The sequence below is a fragment of the Batrachochytrium dendrobatidis genome, assembly GCF_000203795.2.
Source record: "Batrachochytrium dendrobatidis JAM81 unplaced genomic scaffold BATDEscaffold_9, whole genome shotgun sequence".
Classification (NCBI taxonomy): Eukaryota; Fungi; Chytridiomycota; class Chytridiomycetes; order Rhizophydiales; genus Batrachochytrium; species Batrachochytrium dendrobatidis.
Window position 1 is genome coordinate 67,223 of NW_006281107.1, and position 25,914 is coordinate 93,136.

The following is a 25,914-nucleotide window of genomic DNA, read 5'->3' on the forward strand; positions in this document are numbered from 1 at the left end:
ACCAACTTGCCCCCTTCGAGGTTTGAACACGAATCTCTCGAGCTTAAGTCGAGCGCTCTCCCAGTTGAGCTAAAAGGGCATTATCATACCTATTCCTGGTAAATATGACTCGAGTTTACAATGTTTCATTCGAGTCAATTTTCGCAGCCTTGATGAGTCGATTTCGAGGTTAAATTGAATATAAATTCGCGTCAATCGACAAAAATGGACATGGAAATACTAAAATGATAGCAAGTGTTTTTCATGGTATCTAGTATTGATTTAACCCATTATATCATTTGTTTGATGCACTATATCAATGCATGAGATACTAGTCAAAGTGGATGACAAAGAGTAATGTTTATATTTTAACTTGGTTTCATCATATTTAACAGACATTCTGATAGCATCAAACAGATTGCTGTTGCATTTCAATATGAACTGTTGTAACATTGCACAACTGTTTTAGGTTAGTGTACAGACTCGAAACATCAGATTGTCGCTGTGGTACAATCAATAAATGGTCCTACCATTCAGATCAACAATCTACTGATATTTTCAAAAACAACGAGGATTCAATCCAATCATACAAGTGGATTTTATGCAAGTACTTTTCAAACATGATACACACTGATAATGATAGTTACTGACAATTTTTCATTTATTTTTCCATTTTGATCCTTTTTATCACCAGCTGTGATGCCTGAAACTGACAAGACGAATGAATGAAAAACCGAACCGTCTAATCTAGGTCCAATCCAGACGGCCGCCTACTTCTTGTAAAATATGCCTTGTGGATTCTCAAGGTCGCGTTGATAGACTGCCTTGGGGTTTTTCCCTAGCAGTGTGACACTAATCTCATCAACAGGCTCATCGGGACCGCCAAAATTCTTGCTATTGATAAAGGAAACGTTGTGCGAGAGACGAGACATCTTTTGTTCTCTCAAGTCGTTTAGGCCACGTATATCGTCATAGTTGACCTTGTAGCTCACGCCATCGACATCCAGTACATTGATTTGTTTCTCGCCTGTGAAGCTGGCAGGTACAACGCCGGAGCCGTCTCGTTTATATGCTTTGGGTTGATTGTAGAATTTACTGGATGGATTAATAAATCGTGAACCAGGAAGGGGGAGGGTGGAGATTGAAGTAGGACCAAAAGTCAACGCAACTGTTATGGCCACGGAGAGTGCAACAAGATGCATTTTAATTAAAATAAGGGTATACTGCAGTAGAGTGCTGAGAGAGGGTTGGGATATATGAAAAAGTGGATCGACTGGTTTGACTGCAGGAGGGTTAATGCATCAATTATATAATCGTTGTGCTCGTGGAGAATTTTGTAACGTTTCAGCTGATGGGAACAAGAGTCGTGAATGTGGCACGCAGCAGGCTTGCAATTAGACGCCTTGATGATGGCATCAGTGCACACATCAGAATTGTGGGGTTGAAGGCGGAAGCTGCCTACCACGATGGAACATATCGAGTATTCAAGCTGAAAACAAAGTGGATGACAAAGAGTAATATTTATATTTTAACTTGGTTTCATCATATTTAACAGACATTTTGATAGCATTAAACAGGTTGCTGTTACATTTCAATATAAACTGTTGTAACATTGCACAACTGTTTTAGGTTAGTGTACAAACTATATTTGTAGAGCATCAAGACTCGTGTCGGAACAAGATCAAGTTAAATTGTCGTCATGGTACACGAGATACGAGCAATGAATAATTCTGCCATTCAAAACAACAATCTACCGATATTTTCAAAACAACACATTGATGGTCGCTGACAATTTCTTATTTTATTCCATCTCTTGATTCTCATACCCTTTGTCACCAACTGTGACAATCAGATTGCTTTGAGCAATTGAACAACTCAATTCAATAGCAAGCAAACGATAGTGTCCAAATACAAATCAGTTATGACAAACATATTCGTCCATCTTTTGATCCAATAGCAATCATATGCCTATCGAGTTTGTTGGATAAAGTGTCTTGTTTGGGTTGTAAAAGTAGTTTAGATTGCGTCGAGTTGGAAGTTAAAGAATTCTGAACTAGTAATTCGGTAATAAAACATGGACAACATTCCATACACTTGATGGATTCCTTGAAAGCTTGCACAACGTTGGTGCATTTTAACTTTTTTGAAGGTTTAAATCGTCTTAATGCACCATCCCATCCTGCAGTTATAATTTCACTTCCATCGAAAACAATTCTGACATCAGAAGTGCCAGTCGACGGGAGTTCAGTTCGATGGTATTCCAATACGCTACCATTATGATCGAATTCAGTAGAAAACAAAACCAATTGATTGTCTGCAGCAACAGATACACCCCAAGTTCCTGCTTTAGATGGTGCAACTGGAATAGTCAAATTGGATAGTTGATGTCTGCCAACAATATCAAGCGACATGACGGGCTCTATATGAAACTGCATGATGCCAAGACGAGTTCCATTGATAACATTCCAAATAATAATATGTCCAGATTCGTATCCAGCAGCCAATAAAAACAAACAATCTGATCGAGTTTCAGTGCTGATAGTGGATGATTCAGGCTGATTAAAGAACTGCATGCACATTACAATGCCCGTCTTGACATGTGTGTTGGACTCGAGTCCAATAGATCGAATCATGTACGAGCGAGTGGTATAGTCAAATATATCGATCCGGTTAGAATCAGTCAAGTTTGGAATAGCAAATAGAACATGGTTGAATGCATCCATCTGTTTGTAAGCCATAGCAAACCGACAAAAGTTGAGCGAGTTTGTTGGAAATGAGTAGATGGGAGTAGGTGATGGACCAAATGACACCAATTGAGGATCCAAGGCTTTACCAGCAGTACTACAGATAATGTCATTCAAAGACCAAATATGTACAGTATTGTCTCTACCTTGACTAGATGGATTGAATAATGATGAATCAATATGCCAAACAGTCCAATCTAGTCTGATTTAATCGAATCACCATACAAGTACCTAGCAATGCAAATAGACAATTCATGACAATCATCAGTCAAATGAGTAGTCAAATGAGTACTAAATGATTGTAAATGTAATATTCCACCAGATGTAGAATGTATTGGAGGATGAGCTTGCCAGGCACGAATAGGACGTCGATACACCAGATCCCATAAATATAACCAGCCAGCAGAATCACCAGAAGCTAGCAATGGATTAGTGAGTGAATCTTTATCATATGGAGGAAACGATAAAGCAGTAAGTTCATTCTGATGGCCACGTAGAGTGAACATCATGCATTACAGTCGATTATTTTATTATTCTGACAACTTTCAATCCAAAAATTAAACAATTTTATCAACTTTTAATTCCAAAAATTAAACAGTTTTATTTCAAATTTGCAAGGCTGTTGAAAGATGAAATGCATTTATACGCGAGCCAGTCGATTTAGTTTTGCTCGCAGTGTCCAGTGTCGGATCCTTCTGGAACGACGCAATGCTGAGACATTGTGCAGTAATGGCCTTTCATGCACCAACCGATGGGTCTGCACATGGTGGTTCTGCTGCTTGATGCAAGAACTAGACATTGTTCGCCTGGTGGGCATCCTGCATTACTACGGCAGCCACGATGGGTTCTGGCTGAAACGGTAGCGGCAAGAATAGCAACAATCAGAGTAGAAAAAAGCATTTGAAGAGTTGAAGTACTATTGGTAAATCTAATGTCTAAAAGTTCATGATATGATGGCTATATATAAAGTCGGACGTTTTTTATTCGGAAGCGTGTTGCCAACCAAGTTCTTGTGATAATCTAGGAACCTGTCCATACGCCTCATGTCTAGTAATTGTTTCAGTTGAATCATATGCTTGTAATCACACTTGGGTATCGTGGATATTGGAAGCTGCTGGCCAATCAATTGTGATTTAGTACTGAAACAGGGTTAATTTACGGGTTAATTATCAATGCCATGTGTGGAATTAACATGATGGCCCGCATAATGTCAAACTTGAAAATCAACCCGATTTCGAGCTTCATGCTCAGGTTTACTGTGATTTGCCATAGGATTACGGGATGAATCAAGTGTAAACATGCTTGGTGCTTGGCAATATGCTCTACGTTTTGTATACATCTAGCCTACACAGCTTTAATCGGTATCCGAAATTTATACCAATACTACGTAGTGTTTTGCATCAACACATGACTTGCCAAAGGTATAGTGTTCATCAAATCACTATTTTTCTACTATAGGAAGCTGATCTTGATCTTGAATCACAACTAATGACAAGGAAACATAATGGAAAAGTTCCGATAGTTATCAGTGTTGTCACTATTTAAAAAGTACTTGCATAAAATACATTCAACCGCACTTGTGTGTGATTGGGTTTGCTTGTTCAACTTGCACTACCACATTCAATACTTTTTTGAGCTCGAGTAGGTTTGGAAGTTGCAGGTTTGTATTGTGGGCTGCAAGTTCGCGTTGTCATGTTTATTATATCTAAAGACAGGAATAGAAACATCCTGACAAGAACATCAAGGGTAATGATTACTGACAATTTCTCATTTTATTTTATCGAGCGAGTCGATACAATAGTTGAACTTCGACTTTGCCCTGTGATGCATCGTGAAGATCAAGCGTCATGCGCTCTGTTTCTTTTCCAACGTAATATTCAAGAATATCCATCTGTACTTGAGCTTGACCCAGATATTCTAAAGTATCAAGATATAGGAATAATCAATGTAAGCAAGCACATTTCTCTTGAACACGGAATAGAGCAATCCTTACCATCTTTGGAGTACTTGTCATAGCCGTATAGGGCAATCTTGATCACATCATCAAGACTGGTTACCGAAAATGTGAGGGATTGATTCCATCGAGGTTGAGACCATGACACCTGTTTGGATTTTGTTGCTTGATGGTGTACTTGCACAACAGCATACACATCAAGTCTACGACCTATACCAAAATATTGTCGTGTCAGTATCAACAGTTTTTGAAATACAGAATTCAAAAGACTAATCAACGTGCTCATACACACCTCCGCGATCAACTGGACCAAGGTGTTGGGCTTGGTAAAGTTTTACCTCTAAAGTTCCAATCGTTGTCTGTGACATTATAGAAGCTTGCATTTTTTGTCCACCCGCCAATCGCTTTTGTGCAGTACGCTCAATTTTTACTGCAGCTTCAATTTGGTTTAGCCATTGTCGTTTATCTGAAACTGACATGGCACGTAGCGTAATGATATCGTTTTCCATAACAATCTGCAAACAGCACTTGTCAATCAATCCCGCATCTTTGTTGGATAGTCTGGCAGCTTCACGAGCAATCATATCCGACATCATAATTGGCTAAATAGATTTCCATGAAAAGGCATAGTATAGCATATTTAGCTGTCTGTAGACATCAGATACAATCAAATCATGTTGCAACTTAAAATTCATCACAAATAAAAAGCATACTTTTCGATAAAGACTTAATCCATATCCAGCACTAGGCTTGGAATGAACGAGCAACAGCATATCATTAAATAAGTACAACTGCAGTTTCCGTCCACTTTTGTTTTTAGCCAGTGTTCCCTCGTGCAGGAGCAGTCGTTGTCCAAGCAAACGTGTATGGGTGTTCAAGTCCAGCTTAAATCCCTACAACCATCCCAAAACAAAAGTGTGAGTCTACCATTTACAGTATTTCTTAGTTTTGGATCTACTCACATCTTCAGGGATTGATAAATCAACTGTTCGGGACAATTCGCGGATTTTGGCCAATGTATGCCTTTCTTTTGTAGCAGTATTTAGCTTTTCCAACAATTCGTCATTCATTTGAAGTGCAATCAGTGTGGGTTCATGTTCACGGTGATCAATAGGTGTGTGGTGAAGCATTTGACGAAGAAGTAGCGAGTACCGAGTTACCCTTTGCATCGGAACAAGAAGAAACGACGACAGATCGAGTTTTTTACATCTCGGATGGTGTTGCTGTTTCTAAAAATTAAAATGTATATCAAGTTTACTAAACAATCGATAAAATGACACAATAGAAACAACCCGACAATTACTAGCAGATGCATCAATAGCAAGTCAAAAGATGCCATCCACCACACTCCAGTTTCAAAAAAATCAAAAAGCACAGAGCTATAAAGCAGTGTCTTGTTTATTCTTGACAATGGATGCAGTAGTAGATGGTTTAGTTTCCATGATAAAAAAATGTGTCATGTATTGGTAGATATTTGACAGAAAATAACTAGGTATCAAAGCATAGTTTCGACTAAACTAATTTGCTAAAATACTCGTACGGTATTATCAAACATTTGATAAAACAAGAAAACTCGAGTAAATGTTGGTATTGAAATGGATGCATTCTGACAAAATAAAGTGTATCCACACGGAGAACTGGAAAATGACCAAACTCAGCAACAAGTCACCATCAATGGCAGAATGCCACATTCCGTAGACCGACTAACCTTTAAAAATGAGTCAAGACTAGGGGTTTCAGATCGCATCTTTTGAAGCAACTCGGACGCATTAGACAAATTGCTGCAGTAGCCTTTGTAGCATTCAAGGTCATCCAGATATTTTAGGAAAATCTCTCCAATCGATTCGCTAGATACTCCAGATGCATATTTTTCAAAATCGGCAAGAATAAGCTCATTAACGGTCAAAATCTGGCAGATATTGGCAAACACTAGACGAGCATCAACAAACAACTCCATGGGTTTTTGAAAAAGCTAGGTAGATTCAGTCAAGTGTAAAGTATTAGCACTGCTAGACATGACAAAACACTCAACATAACATACCTCGATGATTACGTGCAAATCTTGAACGTAATTGCGCTCAGTTTGAATCATTTCACAAACAGCATCAGCACGTTTTCCGTCCTCGCTGGAAACTCGTGCTAATTTAACAGTGTCATAATTACTACACCCGTTATCAACTGCCAAAAAATCCAACAATTCGGATTTTTTGCCATCATCAGTTTTGTAAGCGGCATTTTGCGAATCGGACAACTCTGGCAAAGCAAACTTGGTTGTAGCGTGTCCAAAATGCCCCAAAGCATCTGAACCAGCACCATGAGTATTAGCAGAGTTGGACTGGAATTGATGGCTGCTTTGAAAAGGCATGGATTCATGAGGTCCAGTATTAGAATGAAAGGTGTGATGATTACTGTCGTTTCCTCCAAACGAATCGTCATCGTTTTGGTCAGCGTGCAACACATTTGCAATGTTTCCATCATGAGTGTCGGAAAGTTCTTCCAAATAATTACGAGGAACAAGACCAATATCTCCAGCAGGAGTCCTTACCCGCCACCATTCCAAGGTTTGCTTGGATGTTACATCAACAACCAACCCAGCTGTCACAGTAACATCATCGTCATGCTGGGCGTTAAAATCATATAATACACGCGCACGACTGATTCGCTGCCGAGTGTCCATCTCTGATTCGGTAATAAAATCAACAAAGTTTTTGGGCACCCATCCTGACGTTTTTGATTCTTCATGAGATGAACCATCAGTAACAACTGAACAAAATAGCCATTCTTCGGTTTCAGATTCAATGGAAATGATATCTCCTGCATGAACAGTCAAGTCATCGGCTCGTGTACCAATAAAATCAAACAGTAAACGAGCTCGACGAACAGATGCATCATATGGTTGTACCTGCTCGGGTGCAATTAACTTGTCTACAGATTCAGTAAGCAGAGCTACACCCATAACATGTATGATTAAAAAACAAAAACATCTCCAAAAATACACTATACTAATAAAAACTCACTATTCGTAGATGCAAAAATATTGGGATTGCTTTGAGATTGCATCGCATGCTGAGAAAGTGCTACCATATCAGATGCCTGCTTATCAGCCATTGAACTCTTTTCAGCATTGCCTAAAACTTCCCACTCTTCCAGCGCAGTATTCTTGCTTACGTGCGTGGTGTTTATATCAAATGTCTTTTCAGTTTTAGTTGATGATGGCATGTTTAATGTGTGACTGACAGAATCAGATAAAGATGTAGCCGTGGTGGCAGTTGAAGTATTCAATATTGCTTTTTTGGTATTTTTTAGAGCATTCGGACCCATCATACCTCCAGCAAGAGCAAACAGATTTGGTCCTTTGGCTCCTACATCAGCGGGAGTCGGACGAGCTTTTTCTGTGGTAGATTCTAAACCACCCGATACTTTGGATCCAGTTTTAGACACAGGCTTGAAAATCACGGAGCCATCTGCAGCTGTTGGAGGAGGTGGTGGTGGAGGTGGAGGTGCGCTATTTCCGACAGATACAGCCGGTATACTGATTGTTTCAATAGTTTCAGGTACATCAGTTGAATTTTCAACAAAACGAGCAGATGGTAAGGACGTTGGTGATGTAGTGGTTTCAGATTGCGGTCTTAAAATGCCAGTCGATAACGGAATTGTTCCAGCACGAACATTAAAAGGTTTGGCCGATTGTTTTACGGGAGATGCACTTCTGCTAGATACTGAGCCCCAATCACTGCCACCTCCTGCTTCGTCTTCGGTGTCACTAGCAATACCCATACGACCGCGATGACTAGCAAGTGCCGATGCTAACAACGACGTGGTATCACCTGCAGCCGGTATAGGGCTATCGATCGATGCAGAGATGCTTTTTGTAGAACCGGTGCCCACTGCCAACTGGATAGGTGCAAAGGATTGAACAGGTGGTGGAGGTGGTGGTGGTGGTATATTGGAAAATACAGTAGCCGTCGGACTCGGTTGTTGAGAAACTACAGATGTATGAGAAGTAATCGTTGCAGCCAATGGACTTTCTAAAGATGAAGCTGTAGTATCTGAAACTGGTGCCAAGATACGGGATGGACTCAATTTTGATGCTGGAGAAGGTGACCGAGTACCGCCTATTCTGGTGGGTGAAGGTGTACGAGATGTTTTTCGTTGCGCTTCCAATGCCATAGCATCCGTTTTGCGTTGAATCTCATCTTGTTCTCGTTTGAAAATAGCCTTCATGGCAATGCTGGCACCATTTTCCTCTTTGCTACTCGCATTAGTTAAAGGCACCACAGTTGCAGGCTCTAAAACAGGCACTGACGTTTTAGCTTCAAAATTGCCAAATGGATTTGTGCTTGAAATTCCAGTCAAAGTCATAAACGCATTTGTAGACGTGGAAATCAAAGGAACATTATGTTGCTCAGATAAAAACATGTCAAATGGATTGGTAGATGTCACCAAGGATGGAATGGTTTTTGACTCGAGTGACACTGTGGATAGAGCAACAGACTGTGCAGGTAAATCTGCTAAAGTGGTTCGTGGAACAGTTGTAGTGGATGGGCTGGATAAAACACGCCGAGATGTCGATGAAGGTGGAGGTGGAGGCCGTCTACCAGCTGGAGAGATCGCGTTAGTAGGAATGGCAGTTGGTATAATTGTAGTCGTCAAGTCTGTAGATGAAGCTTCACCCGTGGGCAATAAATTCAAAGTTGACGCAAATGAACTTGTTGATGCATTAACACTACCATATCCTTGAGCACTACTTGAGCCTAAAGTCGACACGGGCGAGCTGACAGATGGAACTCTAGCAGTAGCGGCTGCAATCCGTGCATTTATATCAGCAGTGCGGTTAAAAGTTCGTTTTTTTGCCGCCAAAGTAGCTGCATCAGCTTGAGCAAGCACATTAGCCATACTTTCTGATTGAGAACGAAGCGATGGAGACGCCAAGTGTGAGTTGGCAAATGTGCTTGGGTAACGAGGAGTTTCTGACTGAACAGCACCAAAGGGTTGATTTGCTTGCAAATTAGCTGAAAAAGGATGCGAACTTATAGCAGGAGTAGTAGTGTAAGCGACATCAGATGTAAATGATGAAGCGATTGGCTCGTGAGTAGATCTCAAGTGAGTGTTTGGAGTCACAATAGTATCGACGGCTCTGCCACGCAGTTTTTTCAACTTTCCGAGCATAGAAATCGCGTTGATACTCTCCAATCCAACACCTTCTTCATATTTGACACGATCTGAAACAGACGGATTCCACGAATCAGAACTAGATAAACCAGATGATGCTTTTTGAATGGTAATCGCGGATCGAATCTGGTTACTGTAGATAGTAATGCGATTGCGAATCTCATTGAGTTCCTGTAGTCGACTGAATTTCTGTAAATCAACTGCACTTATTTCATCCACAAGACTAGATGTGGATGCAGATGGTGCAAGCGGAGTGGACGTGGGAGTACCAAGTAGTGGAGTAGACATGGAAGCACCAAGTAGTGGAGCTTTTGGAGCAACACCCAGTGCAGCCATACGAGCAGCCAAAAGAGCTGCTGCCTTGTTGGCAACATCACCACCCACATTAGTTCCAGAAGCTTGAGTGTTGGATGCCAATCTAATGTGTTTAGCCCGCAATGCGGCCGTTTTAATATCCGACACTTCCAACTGTCGCTGTTTGCACTCATCAACTAAAGCAAGTGTCGACTTTTCCAAACGCTCAAATTCAAAAATCTCTTCAGCAGAAAGTGGTGGGCCAACACCGCTTACACCAGCATGCGGTGTTATTTTAGATTTGACTTTGGTCAACTCAACAATGTTTTCCTCGGCAAATACACTTTGAGTTTCCAAGTTTTTCAGCTTAACCTCAATGTTGGTACACTCGCGCGAATCTGCTTCAATCTTACTCTTGATGGTTGCAATTTCTTTACGCTTGGCTTCAACCAAAGCAAGACTCTCCAATCGCCTGGATTCGTCTGCTTTTGAGTTATAAGAAACAGAGCTACGAGTTTGGTCCTGCATGTCCTTGTTGAAGGATCCTGATAGGGACCTGGGTAGTTTTTGAGTAAAAGACTCGGAGTTGATTCCCAACAGAGATGCAGACGGACTAATTCTCCTTGTAGATTGCATCTTGGACGCCTCTGTCTTTGCATAAGCAGAAAGTTCATTCAAATCACGAGTAGAAGGTGGTACAAGTTCTGGTGGAAGTGTCACTGGGACATCGTGGCCATTGAGTTTCTTGTAAATGATATGCATAGCAACGGCAAACTCGTCCGAGTTTAATTTACCAATTTGATGGGTATCACAAAGTGACCAAATATGAGCAAGAATGTTTTGCGAAAGTCCTGATTGCGCAAACACTTGTTTAGCGCGGTCGCCTATGTTACATAAAATAGAGATGAGCAAGTAATACACTTTATAAAGACAATTGGGTGATACGCACCATCCATATATCCAGAGTTGGTTGGATCCCATGTTTTAAAAGTGACATCATACTGTGCTTTTTCAGCAGGTGTGATAATCCACGCTCGCCGTTGTTGCTGAAACTGTTGTGGAATTTGTAACGTCTGTTTTGGACCGTGTAGCGATGCGATCGAACTAGACGAGGACATACCAGTCAATTGTGGAATCAAGGGCGAATTTATTGGCTGTGATAAAGGAGCAATGTTAGGAGAAGCACTTCCGTAGGAACCAGAAACAGACCGCGAGCCTGAAGAAACCGAGTAAGATCCAGGTCCAGGTCCAGATCCAGATCCAGGCGCAGATGTAGCAGATGCCGCCAAAACCTGTTGATGTACATCTGGAGGAAGCGATGGAGGAAGTGGAGATCCACTCAGTGCAAGTTTAGCCAAAAACATGCCCAATGCAAACTCGGCAAATGTAAGTGTTTGCCCTCCATTTACTGTACACAGATTCCTAAATAATATAAAAAGATTAATTCCAATTGAACAGTTTGTCGTATAATTAAATTAACCATAACATACCAAATGGCTGCAAGGGTAGTAGTAGGCAGGCCAGATTGCATAAATACTTGCTGGGCGGAAATAGCTAATGGGTTGACCAAAAAATAAAACAGTTAGACAAGGTATGAACTATCAAGTAGATGTTCTGGATGAAATATCAAATGTATGAATTTCATATCAACTAAACAAACAATCGCTTAATATAGAACCAGCATTAACTCATCCAACACATTTAATTCAATGTTTAAATCTCGATAAATCCGACTTACAAGACATTGAAATGGATGCATTTCCTCCATTAGCAGATAGAAACAGTTGTTTGTATTGAATTAAATCCTGTGGATGAATAAACGAAAGGCCAGCGGTGCCTAAAGATAATCAATTCAGATAAAATCGTTGAGAATCATTCATAAATGTCAAGCAATACAAAGCGGTGTTGCCATTTATCTGGCGGCCATTGCAAGCCCAAACATGAGAAATTCAGTCTTTATTCAATTAAACCGCCAATTCTCATTCTGTAAATTATGCTGCAATTATATCTTAGAAACAGCAGTGCGATAGCCCACCTGCTGCTGCCTGGCCTGAATGCATGACTTTGTTGGTCAAAGTTTGCGAGTTGTAATTTGAACATTCCAATTCCTAGTCACGTGAACTGATAATGTTGTTTGATCGAGTACGATCAGTTCATACACGTGGTCGCGCATTTATCCAACATTCTCGGTAAACCGCGAACTGCAATGGAAAGATCTGCCATCGTTGCTGCTGGAAAGAGAAAGAGAAAGACGGCAGACACCAGCAATACTCGAAAAAAACAATCATCTACTGTTCCAGAGTTTGCTTTATATCCTTTGGATTTGCCTTTGTCGCTGCTGGATGCTAAAAATGTCTTTGAAGGTATCAATCTGGCCGCTGCTTTAAATCCACTCTGTGAATGTTCTTATCAAGCGATCCGCACTACCGTATCTAAACTGCTTGCTAGGTATATTTCTTTAAATGCAACCACTTGAATGCATCCAGTACAGTCTTGATCCGTTTTAAACTCATGATGTTCATATAATCATTGGACTGAAAAAATAGGGAAATCACACTGATAGATGTAGCAGCCGTAAAAGCCATTGCTCAGGATATGCTGGTTATAAAGTGGGTTCAAAGTTTGTATCGAAACGATGGATCTACAATTGAACTTAAAACTGCGGCTGGACTTGCTGATTCAATCCAAACTTTAGAACCAGTTTTGACAATTGCATTCTCAGATACAGCCATGTTCAAAAAATCCATGTCTAAAGGTGCATCTGCTAAAATGAATAAACTCGCTGTGGAACGTCGCAGTATGGATTTCTATACTCGATTGATGAGTTTCTGGCAAAAAGCCAAACTGCTAGAAACCGACATTGAATTGTTTTTAAACCAAGCCAAATCAACTGCGCTACCTTGTAATCCTTATATCCAAACATCACTCATCAACGAGCCATCTGCTTGTATATCCACTTTAAATGTGCACGATCCAAGCAAAAATGTATCCAGCAGTGATATTCCAACTGCTGCTGACATTGTTTCATCCATAAAGTATACGCCGTTTTATCGCGATCAGATTGGTTCTACCCATCATCATGTCACTGCTATTCGCGAGGCCAAGTATGGAAAATTACCCAAAGCAATCGAGCAGTCCAAAACATGGCAATCAATTCAATCATTTACCAAGATCTATCATTGCTACGAACATCAAACCGAAGCACTGCACGCTATCCAAGATGGTCATAGTGTGATTTTATCTGCCTCTACTTCAAGGTTTGAAAATATGTTTAAATAATGTCTGTATTCTTAAAACTCGGTTACTTGTTAAACTATAACATGTGAATACTGTTAGTGGAAAGTCTCTTGTATATCAACTAGCTATACTTTATGAACTAGAGCGTATTCCGCATTCACGATCTATACTTATTTTCCCCACAAAAGCACTTGCGCAAGACCAAAAACGATCTTTGAACAATTTAATTTGTCAGCTCCCTCATCTAACCCATAGTGTATGCGACACTTTTGATGGGGATACCTCGACCAACTCAAATATTCGAAAAAATCTTCGAAATACACTATCCATAGCACTAACCAACCCAGACATGCTACATGCTGCAATCTTGCCTCATCATGCTTTGTGGCATTCATTTTTGATGAATTTACGGTTTGTTGTTATAGATGAAATGCATTATTACACAGGAAAACTGGGTGTGCATTTTGCGTTAGTGATGCGAAGATTGCTACGCATATGTAGATTCTATGGCAACAACCACGTCCAGTTTATTGGCTGCTCAGCTACAATTGGAAACCCTTTTGAACTTATGAAGACATTGGTAGGCGTGGAGGATGTGATTGCTGTTACAAACGACACATCAGGTATGGGTGCTCGACACCAGATTATATGGAATCCACCGTATCGTTTTATCGACTTTCCATCGCTCGGGCGGTTAAGTGTACTGGATGAAACTGCGCAAGTTTTTGCGTTTTGTATATTAAAGCAAGTGAAAACTATATGCTTTACAAAGGTTTGATGGTTTATCTGTGCATTGTCTATAAGAATGAAACTATATAATTGTAGTGACTGATAAGCTTTCACTTGCTGTATTTTAGACTCGAAATCTCTGCGAATTAGTTTTTCGTGAAACTGTAGCAGTGATTCAAAAAACTAATCCAGAACTTTCCAAAAAAATTGCGTCGTATCGTGGTGGTTATAATTCAAGCGATAGGCGTCGGATTGAATCCCAGTTGTTTTGCGGAGAACTACTTGGCATTGTTTCGACAAATGCTTTAGAGCTTGGAATTGATATTGGCGTGCTAGATGTGGTAATTCACTGCGGATTTCCATTTAGTTTTGCGTCTTATCACCAACAGCTAGGCCGTGCAGGTCGAAGAGGCAAACATTCTTTATCTATTTTGGTACAGTATTATCGACACTATTTTAATTTAAATGGCTACACATTACTCATTTATTTATTTGTGCAGATTGCCGAGGATACCAATTCTGGTGATCAATGCATGGTCAAGAATCCTAGCTATTTATTTGAAACAACATCATTTGAAAACGTTATTGTTGATATTTCCAACCAAGAACTTCTTGAGCCCCATTTACAATGTGCATCAGCCGAAATCCCATTCAATCCTATGCAAGATGCCGCATTATTTGTATCCCCTAATGAGGATGCCACACTTGAAGATACAATCAATCGTCTAGAGTATATGTGCGATCAACATTTACGGTTTGATGTAGTTCAAAATGCATACATTTGTGCGTCCAAATACCAAGGCAATCCCTCATCTGACATATCAATCCGAGGCATGTTGCTCGCGAATGCTGATTCCAACGCATTTGTGGTGATGGATATTTCCACCAGAACCGTTATTGAATCCATTGAACCTGAAAAAGTAGCCTTCACACTTTATCCTGATGCAGTGTTTCTTCATATGGGAAATGTGTATTTGATAGTTGATGTCAACATCAATCAGAAACTCGCTAGAGCAAAGCGTGCATTTCCCTGCATTGAATACATTACAAAGTGTAAAAGTCTTACAAGGATTGATCCAGTTTCAACACGGGGATCTAAATCAGTGCAGACTCAATTGAAGAAAAGTACAGGCCTAGATTCAATTCAATGCAGAGCTGGCAAAATGGAACTTGAAACTACCGTTTTTGGATATCTGAAGCTTAATCCAAAAACAATGGCAGTGCTGGAGTATGTTGATACCAATCAAACAACATCTTATAACCGTATTATATCAGGCATTTGGATTGACAGTTGAGTTTTACTTTAAACATTGACATTTAATATTTCAAATTATTGTTTAGAATTTCAAATGATAAACTGGTCTAACACATTTGCATGAATTCTAGTCCCATTAAGCACAGTTTTGGCAATTCAGCAAAAAAATCATGATATTGAATTTAGTATTCATGCTGCTACGCACATCTTAAAATCCATATTGCCCTTGTATACATCTACTAATACTGACAGCATGCATAGTATTGCTCACGAGTGCAAATCACCAAATGTAAAGCAATCACGGTCGCCACGAATAATCCTATACGACTCTTCAGGGCAAATGGGACTTGTGGAGCGTATGATAAGGTTTATGCCATATTTGATTCTTAAAGCCGCACATAGTTTAAGTAAATGCGAGTGTCTTGATGGATGCGAGTCTTGTGTATGGTCAACGTCATGCCGATATGGCAATCAAGCGATCGATAAGCATGGGGCTTTGAAAATTCTAAATGATTTAGCTGGCGTTGATACTGATCCGCTAGCCCTGTGAAATATTGTGCATGTAAACGATTGAAGCAATAAAAGTGTAATTTTACAACCATTTGCTTTACCGTTGTATTCACGTAAAAATGGAACACCAAATGTCATATAATAAGCAGCTGGTTTCATGAAACTCGAGTGCTGGCTTTCATCAAATTGACTGATTCGACATGGTACAAACCATTCAACCCACGACAATATTGCGACTAGAGCTTCATATTTATTGTTAAATTCTGTTGAGCGTTACCTGGTATAATAATAATGGTTTTGTTTATTGAGCAATTCCAAACACTCGGTCAATTTCTAATAGGAAAACACAACACACATATTTAGCCATTTTATCCCAAACAAAAATCACTGCAAGATAAATACAAATGTTTCATTTTAAACAAGTACAACCGTAAATGATCAAACGGAATATGGGTATTAGCTTGGTTAAACGTTTGTGATGGTATACCGCTATGTAATATTTAGAGTGTGATGTTGATCTGTCTGTTTTTCATCAAGATTTGCCATGGCGGCTATTTTACCTTGAATGGCAATACGTTGCACTCGGGCTAGATTCAAACAAGTATGTTTGGGCATACTCAGAATAAATGAAACCAATCTTTGGTCTTTTCTCATGATCGCGTAGACAATCAATTCTTCGGATACCTCTCTAAACAGATCAGCACATTTAGATTGGGTCGATGTGGATCCCAGTTTACCATCAAGAACTTGCCGCAACGTATGCTGACCAATGGGACATGTACCCCATTGAACAAAGGATTGAATAGATATGCTTTGGTTGTCGATCAAACATAGTACATTGGATGGAGCGAGGTATCGAAATACTTTGTGAGGTAATGTAATGCACTTTTTATAAAAAAGTTGAGGATGCTCAAGAAGTGCAAGTGTTTGGTTGACATGACCAAATCGAACAAGGTTTTTTAACAGGTCGTTTGCGTTGCAAAATCCGTAGGTAAGCGCAAGAACGAGAATGTCATACTTTCCCCATCTGGCAAGCCATGTATTTAGACAAAAAGACTCATGATTGAGATTTTGAATATTCGGTAAAGAGCTGTTCAAGTGAAATAGCAACTGTGACCACACACTGGTAGTCAAGATATGGTATTGAACACCAGTCTCGAAAACACTCTGCACAAGCTGTAGTTGTCGCTCGGAATTCAACTCGGTGTTGAATTCCTTTAGCCGGTGTTGACTATGATTTACAAGCCATATGAGTCGAATCTTTGTATGTTTTCCGACCATCCAGAACGCCCGACATGTACGTAAAAGTGCGAATGGATCATCCAGTAACTCAATCATGCGCAATACAATCAAAGGATATGATCTGGCCAAAACCCCGATATGCATAGCAGCCTGATATTTAATTTCCAATAATGATTTGAACAACAATGTGAATGGTATTTATAAATACCGTAATTCAATTTAATGTTCATTGACTCGTATTGATGAAACACGCTGCTGTTCACTACGTTCACTTGAGCCGGATTTTTCTGAAACCATATCGGGTCGCAAACAAATCACATGTTTTAGTTGTAAATCATCATGTAGAGTGAAAGTCTAATTTAGACTATCAAAAAGCTTTTAATGACTCAAACTTCACACAGATTTGAAGTCATGAACATAAATTTATGCAAAAAATTCCCCGTCGGGGAATCGAACCCCGGCCACCTGTGTGAGAGACAGGTATCCTAACCACTGGACTAACGAGGATACATAATAACAATTGGCTTAATGTTATACATTTTTTCAGCTATTTTCACAATCATCCATGCAACATCTGATGATGCAAAAATACATAATGGATAGCCATTAATAGTATAGATAGGACACTGAATGATACCAGAATTTGTAGGCGAGTTTTCCGGGGAAATTGACTGACTTGAGATTCACCAGCTTCCAGGAAATCCATTTTGGGTAATTTTCCATACAGTTTAGACAACTAAATCACAATCGAATTATAACCTAAAGTTTTTGACTTGAATTATTTATCTCCGATAGCTTGCTATTTGACAACTTTGTACAACATTCAGTAGTAATTATCGCTTACAAAATCTGGTATCATTTGGTGCCCTATCTATACTACTGTCATTCATGGCATGATGAATACCACCAAAGATTGTACAATGCATGGTGACATCAAAAGAAAAGTCCAGTGCAAACCGAGTTTGTATCATATGATGAACGGTGTGTTAAAATAGTCAAATTCCAATAGAAAAGCGCAGATACTCGGCCATTACCTGTTTCAAAGCAAGAAACAATTACTAGAAAATAGCATTTCATTTTATATGAATACGGCTGTATGTATTTGAATAGATTCTCATATTGTCTAAATAAACAATCTGCTTTTCAAACTTGAACCAAATGTTGGTTCTCATCAGATATTTAAACTGGACTTTTTTAAATAAACGGTTTGAACAAGTTTAAACTTGTATAATTACACATTCCAAGTGAATCTTGTTCAATTCTAATCTAGATGTTTATATTTGGCAAGGTTTTCACTTTATGTACTTGGTCAACCTGTGTCTGCATTTAGTTTATATTAACAGTCACAACTCTAATGAAACTCATTTTTACTCGAATCGTTTTGATTGGTATGCTAAATGGAATGGCTTATGGCGATCCAGATAAAATTGCTACCAATTCATGCCAGACAAGTATCATTCTTAAGCTCACCAACGTGTTTGAAACCAGTCATCAAGAGTAAATGTTTGCCATGACGTTGCAACTTATGATTTCATGTGTTGAAACTTTACGCTGGTGTGGGGTTAGTTGGGTCAATCTGATTAAACCTGTCTGAAATATTGTATAGATTTCAGTTTGATCCGTGTGTGCAGTTGAGTGATGGTCATGGATACTCGGCAGGAATCGTTCAATTTACAACTGGGACTGGATCGGCTGAACAAGTGATTCAATTTTACTCTGATCGAGTGCATCCCAATGAGTTTACAGTCATGAACGCAACATTGGAAGCCATCACATTGCAGTTGAAAGCAGGCGCGTCTGGTGATGCAAGTGGGTTGGTGTCGTCTGTTGCGGGATTGGATGGATACTGTGATGCATGGAGTAAAGCATCACAACGACCAGAGTTTCGGGATGCTCAAATAGCCATGCTGGCTAAAATGTATTTTATTCCAAGTCAAAAGGCAGCTACCGATGCAGGATTGTCGTATGCAGGTATCGATATTGGATGATGTTGAAATCAAACATTACATGTTAATACGTTAACGAGTTTAAATCTATACAGTATCTATTGGACAAATTTACGACTCGACAATTCAACTAGGAGCGCAAGGAACGCACGAGTTAATACAGATGGTTACTGCTCGTCGTGGTACTCCAGGACCACAGAATGAGCTGGAATGGATTTCCGAGTTTTTAGACGATCGTGAAAAAAAGCTAATTGCGATGGGTGGTGCATGTAAGCAGCAATGGATTGAGTTTGAAAATTCCAATTATAGTCAAATACTAACAAGATTGATGTTTGGAATAAATATAATCAAACAGATGCGCCGACAGTAACTCGGATCAAAAGCTATCAATTTCTAGTTAAAAACAATGATCCCAATTTTCAAGCCATGCCAGTTCATGGATTAGACAATGATGGCAAACCCATGAATGTTGACTGCAATTCGGAAATCACCATTCCAGGCATGAATGATGGTATTCCAGGTGGATTAGGGTTAGGCAAACCAGGAAATAGTTCTATATTTTACGGTGCTGCCATGGCAGTTGAATCGGAGAGTATTTTGATGGTTTGGTGGTTGAGTTTTGTTGGGATTTCAATCTGGTGTTTTCTATAAAACTGAATGTTATTTTTCGACCATTCAAATGATGATTGAAAAATGAAACAACGATCATCTAACTAGTCAAGTACAAACCCAAACTCTACAAACTGGTTTTCAAATCTACAAGACTAATAAACATCAAATCTTAATTGAAATTAGTTTCGATCTCTTGGATGAAGTTTCTTTGGAGGTTTGATGAATTTTGTCTTGTGTTTTGGAGCACGAATGGTAGAGTAAGCAGCATGAGCTACTTCACTACAAGCACGCATGAGCAAAGACTGCTTGTCTTCTGGAACAGTTTGATCGACAGTCGCTAGCTCATCCTCTAAAGCTGGTGTTTGGTTAAAGTAGTCGATGAGATTGTGTCTTTTTCGAATATCATCATCTGCTTTAGGAGATACAAATGGTTTCAGCTAAAAGGTTTAAACAGCAGGATGAGTACAGACAAGATCATAAAAACAAGATTGTATGTTTGAATCTATCATGAATATACCTCGCACTCGAGTAGATTAGGAATCATAAACTGACGCAATCTCCATGGTTCAATAATGTACTGACCTATAAGAGAGTGTCAAGTAGATAAAGATCAGACATGAAACTTGCCAATTCAACAACAATAGAATTCAATACCTTTAAGAGTCCAATGACCCATTCTACCACTGCCAGTTCCTTTATAATAGTTTTTGTTTCCATCTTTTGTAGTGAGTCTTCTCCGCACAGCACCACGAATCAAGCCTTTAAGAGCTCCATCCAGCATTGACATGATAGAAACGAGTAAAGTGTAAAACTAGAAAAATAATTGAAAAAAATCGAGACTTGAATTTACAAGTGTGTTTGATGTAAAACACAAGTTTATAAATGGATTTTAAATGATTGAAATGATTGAAATGAAACAAGAGTTTATAAGAAACAGTTTTTTATAATCAAAAACAGTTTATAAGAAACAGTTTCTTGGAATCAAAAAAACAGTTTTTTAGAATTAAAATCAAAATAGTTTCTTACAAGAAATATAAAATTTGTACAAGTTACACTTTACGTGAATCCGACAATAATATCGGATCTGACAGCAACTATTATTGCTTTGAAATATGTCATCCGTTCCTAGTGGTATTATCACAGGAATAGTTCAACGGCAAGATGATATCTCACTATGGAGTGAGCAAAGAGTAGTGCAATGGCTACAGGAACTGGGGTTGGAACAGTATGCTCAGACTTTTATTGATAACCGCATTTCTGGAGATGTACTGTTGGAACTCAACTACACTTCATTGAGAGATATGGGCATCAGGATTGTCGGAGATAGTGCCAGGATTCTACAGTCATTAAGAAGACATCAGCAACAACAACATTCACTGCAGCTTCAATTACTACAGAAACAGAGAAGTGGTAATAATACAACTGCAGGATTAACCTCATCTGGCAACACCAATCCTGCTGCTGCTCTATCCAGTATTGTTACTTCAGAACCTTGTGTAAATACTTTGAGTAAAAAAGAGATTTGTACTAGTGGAAAGTCTGCCAATGCAAGTCCTCCACTTTCGATGCGACACCCATTAAATCTAAACCAATATTACATAAATCCTCAGCAACAGTCCATCCATTCCAACAGTAAACTGCAGTCAAACTTGCATTTACAAATGAATTCTCCTCCGTTGTTGCATCAGCAACCACATCCATCTTCATTTTCAAATCTTACCAACTCGCTCAACAGTGCCTCCACTTCTCCGTCCATACCCTCCGCGTCGGCTTCAACTCCATCCCCATATTTTTCATTTCATCCTGTTTTGCCATTATCCACTGCATCGGTCAGTGTTGGATCTGTTAGTGGTCCGCATGAGGCTCATCACTATCATCATAATCCTAATTTCTTGCAAAACTCTCCTCACTCCAATCATGCTTTGCATCTTGGTCATCCTAATCAACAAAATCAACAAATGCAGTTTTTACAACAGCAACAGCAACAAGTCGTTCCTCGTCCTCGTAGGGCTGGATCTCTTTCTAATCAGAATGATCATAGGAAAATGCTAAACTCTACCGCTATCCTGACATCTGGGTCCACCATTTCTAAAAAATTGACCTCAAATTCTATAAATACTTCTACCACAAATCTTACTTTAAACTCGTCTGTATCCAAAAAAACCGGATCCGCTTTAAGCGCTCCTTTATCTAGCAGCGTGGATATATGGCCAGAATATAATGCTACCCATGCTCCTTTGTCGCGCACTGAGAGCTCACATCTATCTGAAGGTTTAACTAATGAAAATTATAATCAATCAGTCGTCATAGGTCGGCCTGATCAAACTTCCCCTAAACGTGATTTGACATCACCTGTACTGGGCTCGGGCTGGCGCTCCGATTTCTCTAATGTTTCAAATTCACCCTATGTGGAAAGTCATTCATTTCAGCAGCAATCCATGTACTCGGGTACAAATAGATCTGGAACATCAAATACCTATAGCGATAATCAACCGTCTATTGCTTCTAATCCATGTATTCGCTTACGTCCAAGTGTTTCTCCTATGCCCATGTCTTCTGGTCTACCACATATGAAAGGAAATCTTCAAATACTCCCTCGCTCATCATCAATGAAAAATGTTGATGATTCTGTCAATAACGATGAGGGAAGCACGCTTTACTCTGACTCGGCATCACCCCTCTATCAGCTTCTTATGCAGCCAAAACCCTTTTTATCTCAAGGTGGATTTAGTCAAGGTTCTAGCAAAGATTCAAAAGATCAAAAAGATAATTCAATTGTGACATTGATGGAGGAAACACACTCCTTACACCAACAACTCATTCATGCTGGCTTGGCTCCTAGCGAACCAGTAAAAACTGTTGATGAGCATGCCGACTTTATGGATATGCGAGATATTCGTGAGGTAAATTCAATCTGCTTTTTCAAAACCTTAATCTATTGGGTATCATGTCTAACATTTATTTTGCAAATTTTTTTCGTATGGTTTTGATAAACTAGAGTTATATTCGAGTGTTTGATATGAAGAATCAAAAACACATTATTCGTGTATCTGATTTGAACGATCCCCGTGTAATTCGTGATCGTATTCTTTCCAAATTCAATATTAGCGATTTACGTGAGCGTAGCATGTATGCGCTATATATCTACGATCTGGCATCATCAAACCGTGAACATAGTAAGATTGTTTATTGTATACAATTTAACATCTGTTGATCAAGACAGCTTTAATTTAACCATCTACTATTATGATTACTAGTGGTTTTGTTGGATGATGCAGAACTTTATGCAATCTGCCAGTCGGATAACGAGCATCGCGGACAAATTATATTACGTAAACGATCGACCCATGCATTGAATCTAGGCTTACCAGCAAGTGTTGAAAGTAAGTGCTGCACTCTATACAGTAATTTAAATGGGCTGAATAGTTGTATTTTTAATTGACTTGAAACAACTTTTTAATAAATGCTATAGATGAACGGTCCATGTCCAAATTAACAAAGTTTTTTGGTGTACCTGCGCCAATTGTAAGTGGAGCACAAATGGCATCACCACATCGAAAATTAGCAATGAGGTCAAAGCGGCCTGATCCATTGGATGATTTGTCAGTTCGCCGTCGACCCTCTGGTACAAGCAACTACATGGATAGAGTTTTAGAAAATCACACATACACTAAAAACATGCACTTTCCTCCACGGTCTGGCTATAGCGGCAATACTCCCCATAGCAAACCACCGCATAACCAGCCACAACTGGCACCGTTTAATCACACAGTGGCTCAGCAAGGCTCAGCAAATCGTGCAGATGGTTTTGGTGGAGGAAAAGGAGTCAAGCGCGGTAGTATTCGTAATAGTGGAAATAACAGTAAACCGCGTAAAGCCTCCTTTTTTGCTGAACGACCATCTGATGAAATGATTGTGGACCAGCTTGAGCATTTTTTCCCTGGACTCAAACAAACCGCTTTGGGAAAAAATGTAGAAATTCGATCACATCAACAACCCCTTTCTGCTGGATCTGGTTCATTTGTATCCCTGCTTTCACCAAAAGAAGGTCAGACTGAAGCATATAGAGGAGATAAAAATCCCTTGCGAGCTACTGCAGTTGCTAATGCAGATTTGGAACGAGATCGTGAAGCTAAACTTGACTCGACGCATTCTTTACATCAGGAACCATTGGTTTCGATTGACAGTATTCGAGGTATTGCTCAAGCAGCCATTATCAATAAGCGAAACTCGCAGGTACCATGGGGATCTGCTGTATTGATGCAACGCATGAGTAGACTTACCCAGCTGGGTCCAGTTGGGCCACATACTGGTGATCTAAACCATTCCAGTCAATCTGGTGGTGAACTTGGACTCAACAGAAGTATGAGCAGCACAGGTGCCAGCTACCGCGTTCGTCCTGGCATTGATTTCAGTACTGGCACAAAATTATCTACTAGTCAAGGTGGAGGTGAAAATACCAATTTTTCAAGCAAAGGTTTGGATACCAGCTTAGGCCATTCTTCAAACTTTTCGTTGCCTCGTTTTCAGTTTCAAACTCCACTGTTGGAAGAATTTCTTGAAATGGGCTCTGAAACGACTGTAGAGATTCCCCTTTCAGAGTTTGAATCGGCTTGGATTGAACGAGCTAAGCGGGTATCTACTATTACAGAAAAAGAATTATTTGACGACGACGGACTGGATTATTTTGAATCCATGTCTACGATTGATAATGATCCTACACCTAGAAATTCAGATACGATTGGCATCAATTCAGTCAAAGTACAAGCAAATGAGCTTAAACCCGTCATCACTACAGTACCACTGCGACCCTCTGCCGAAGACGGGCCAGTCACTGCAGGATTCAAAAACGATATGGCTTTGGGTCAAGTGCTTAATCCACAACCCGTGTCTGTGCGTCAATCCATTTTGTTTGCCAAAGCACGTCCACAAACAGTGGACAACCGTTTTGCAACATCACTTGCCATTTCAGATTTATCCTCATCAGTGATCAGCGAAGATGACACGGTTTCTGGCCTAACTCCACCGAATTCATCTACTCTTGCAGTGATTGACCTAGCAAAAGAAAAACTAGCTCCTGTGCGATGGGAACAAGGTCAACTGATTGGTCAAGGCGCATTTGGTCGAGTATTCCACGCTCTTGATCTTGACACGGGTGCTATCATGGCAGTCAAGCAAGTGATTCTTGGTGGAGATGACAATCCTCAACGCATGAAACAAGAAGACTCACTTCGACGTGAAATTGAACTGTTCAAAGATTTGGATCATGTCAATATCGTTCAATATCTTGGATTCGAAATTACCAATACGGCATTCAATGTTTTTCTCGAGTATGTTTCTGGTGGATCGATTGCTGGGTGTCTAGCGAAATGTGGCAAATTCGATGAGCATATTGTCAAAAACTTTACTGCTCAAATTCTATGTGGGATCGAGTACCTGCATTCTAAAAACATTATTCATCGAGATGTAAAGGGTGCAAATATGCTGATTGACAACGAAGGAAGAGTAAAGATTTCTGATTTTGGTATATCAAAAAAGAACGAGTATATGGCTTACCAACGTATGACAAGGATGTCGCTTCAAGGATCTATTTATTGGATGGCACCAGAAGTGGCCAGAGGAAAAGGATATAGTGCCAAAGTAGATATCTGGTCTTTGGGTTGTTTGGTGTTGGAAATGCTGACAGGCGAGCATCCATGGTTTAAAGTTCCCGGAAATATCATTTATTTGCTTGGAATGGGAAATTCTCCACCAATCTCTGACAAAGTATCTGCTGATGCCAAAGAGTTTATTCAATGGGCTTTGACCGTTGATGCAGAAAAGCGACCCACAGCTAGTGGGTTGTTGTGTCATTTCTTTGTTGGCGATCCCGATATTTTAATGGTGGATTTCAACTCTTGGTTCAAGGATCGTGTTTTGAGTATTACTGCTGATGGAGGGTCGACTTACGGCGACTACGATTCTGATGATTCCGACAATTCTGAAGACTCCAATAGCGAGCTTTCTGACGAACAGGAAGAGGATATCAACGATGTAGACGAGTCGGTGGATACTGACGGGTATGACGACAACACTGTCGCTGACGACTTGATTCCAAAACTTACACTGGAAACCTCGATGCCCAATACTGTTGTCTATTCTTCAGAAAATCTGCTCAAAGCACAATCGAGTCACGATCTTTCAGTTGACATGGACGAATCTATTCAAGACAAAGATTATTGGAACAATGATCCATGGAAT

At 39.7% G+C, this 25,914-nt stretch overlaps 9 protein-coding genes across 9 annotated transcripts; 3 read left to right on the forward strand and 6 right to left on the reverse strand.

Annotated features, from left to right (window-relative positions):
- Positions 1–617: 617 nt before the first annotated feature.
- Positions 618–1,231, reverse strand: BATDEDRAFT_35487 (uncharacterized protein). Its single transcript, XM_006680330.1, has one exon. It carries the CDS (start codon positions 1,179–1,181, stop codon positions 750–752), a length of 432 nt encoding a protein of 143 aa, XP_006680393.1. The 5' UTR covers positions 1,182–1,231; the 3' UTR covers positions 618–749.
- Positions 1,232–1,898: 667 nt separating this feature from the next.
- On the reverse strand, positions 1,899–3,232 carry BATDEDRAFT_89975 (uncharacterized protein; the record flags this gene model as incomplete). The annotated part of the gene is made up of 2 exons (XM_006680462.1): positions 1,899–2,874; positions 2,955–3,232. 2 exons carry the CDS (start codon positions 3,230–3,232, stop codon positions 1,899–1,901), a joined length of 1,254 nt encoding a protein of 417 aa, XP_006680525.1.
- A 151-nt stretch (positions 3,233–3,383) lies between these two features.
- BATDEDRAFT_90233 (uncharacterized protein) lies at positions 3,384–3,623 on the reverse strand (the record flags this gene model as incomplete). The annotated part of the gene is made up of 1 exon (XM_006680463.1): positions 3,384–3,623. One exon carries the CDS (start codon positions 3,621–3,623, stop codon positions 3,384–3,386), a length of 240 nt encoding a protein of 79 aa, XP_006680526.1.
- A 2,435-nt stretch (positions 3,624–6,058) lies between these two features.
- BATDEDRAFT_89976 (uncharacterized protein) lies at positions 6,059–12,203 on the reverse strand (the record flags this gene model as incomplete). The annotated part of the gene is made up of 7 exons (XM_006680464.1): positions 6,059–6,649; positions 6,719–7,623; positions 7,695–11,027; positions 11,093–11,565; positions 11,634–11,697; positions 11,882–11,980; positions 12,179–12,203. 7 exons carry the CDS (start codon positions 12,201–12,203, stop codon positions 6,332–6,334), a joined length of 5,217 nt encoding a protein of 1,738 aa, XP_006680527.1. The 3' UTR covers positions 6,059–6,331.
- Positions 12,204–12,349: 146 nt separating this feature from the next.
- BATDEDRAFT_26104 (ATP-dependent 3'-5' DNA helicase) lies at positions 12,350–15,914 on the forward strand (the record flags this gene model as incomplete). The annotated part of the gene is made up of 6 exons (XM_006680244.1): positions 12,350–12,591; positions 12,690–13,400; positions 13,480–14,152; positions 14,238–14,543; positions 14,610–15,234; positions 15,496–15,914. The coding sequence occupies 6 exons, from the start codon at positions 12,350–12,352 to the stop codon at positions 15,912–15,914; spliced, it is 2,976 nt and encodes a 991-aa protein (XP_006680307.1).
- Positions 15,915–16,363: 449 nt separating this feature from the next.
- BATDEDRAFT_26105 (uncharacterized protein) lies at positions 16,364–17,260 on the reverse strand (the record flags this gene model as incomplete). Its single annotated transcript, XM_006680245.1, has 1 exon — positions 16,364–17,260. The coding sequence occupies one exon, from the start codon at positions 17,258–17,260 to the stop codon at positions 16,364–16,366; it is 897 nt and encodes a 298-aa protein (XP_006680308.1).
- Positions 17,261–18,518: 1,258 nt separating this feature from the next.
- On the forward strand, positions 18,519–19,382 carry BATDEDRAFT_90250 (uncharacterized protein; the record flags this gene model as incomplete). The annotated part of the gene is made up of 4 exons (XM_006680390.1): positions 18,519–18,613; positions 18,723–19,087; positions 19,158–19,331; positions 19,372–19,382. 4 exons carry the CDS (start codon positions 18,519–18,521, stop codon positions 19,380–19,382), a joined length of 645 nt encoding a protein of 214 aa, XP_006680453.1.
- Positions 19,383–19,853: 471 nt separating this feature from the next.
- Positions 19,854–20,461, reverse strand: BATDEDRAFT_26107 (uncharacterized protein; the record flags this gene model as incomplete). Its single annotated transcript, XM_006680246.1, has 3 exons — positions 19,854–20,111; positions 20,192–20,256; positions 20,329–20,461. 3 exons carry the CDS (start codon positions 20,459–20,461, stop codon positions 19,854–19,856), a joined length of 456 nt encoding a protein of 151 aa, XP_006680309.1.
- A 4,289-nt stretch (positions 20,462–24,750) lies between these two features.
- BATDEDRAFT_3892 (uncharacterized protein) lies at positions 24,751–25,536 on the forward strand (the record flags this gene model as incomplete). Its single annotated transcript, XM_006680165.1, has 1 exon — positions 24,751–25,536. A coding segment is annotated over one exon (786 nt), but the record flags the coding sequence as incomplete, so codon positions are not given.
- Between the last annotated feature and the right edge of the window lie 378 nt (positions 25,537–25,914).